The 264-nt window shown below is 71.2% G+C and overlaps 1 protein-coding gene across 1 annotated transcript in view; it reads right to left on the minus strand.

Moving 5' to 3' along the window:
* Positions 1–99: 99 nt before the first annotated feature.
* Positions 100–264, minus strand: part of PDX1 (pancreatic and duodenal homeobox 1) — a gene marked incomplete at its 5' end in the record, with an annotated part of 1458 nt that continues 1293 nt past the window's right edge. The window contains one exon of the mRNA XM_010135835.1: positions 100–244. Within this exon, the coding sequence (XP_010134137.1) occupies positions 100–244 (145 nt within the window). The remainder of the gene's footprint in view (positions 245–264) is intronic.

Below are 264 nucleotides of genomic sequence, written 5' to 3' on the forward strand. Positions count from 1 at the left end.
GGAAAAGAGTCCTGGACCACGCCCTACCCCGCCAGACACGTCCCGCTGTCGGCTCGCAGCCCGGAGATCGCCTGTGGATTTCCTGCCGCATCTCTGGGTTTACACCCGCCTCTTGGGGAGGCGAGTGAAGACCTCCGCGCCGCGGAGTCCCGACCGACCGATCGCCGTGGAGACCCGACAGCCGCTGAGCCGCGGGCCACAGCGCAGTGTCTCCCGCAGGCGCTGCCGGAGCCCGGCGGAGGGGCTGGGCACCCGGGACGGTCA

The sequence above is a fragment of the Buceros rhinoceros genome, unplaced genomic scaffold (assembly GCF_000710305.1).
Source record: "Buceros rhinoceros silvestris isolate BGI_N320 unplaced genomic scaffold, ASM71030v1 scaffold42174, whole genome shotgun sequence".
Taxonomy (NCBI): Eukaryota; Metazoa; Chordata; class Aves; order Bucerotiformes; family Bucerotidae; genus Buceros; species Buceros rhinoceros.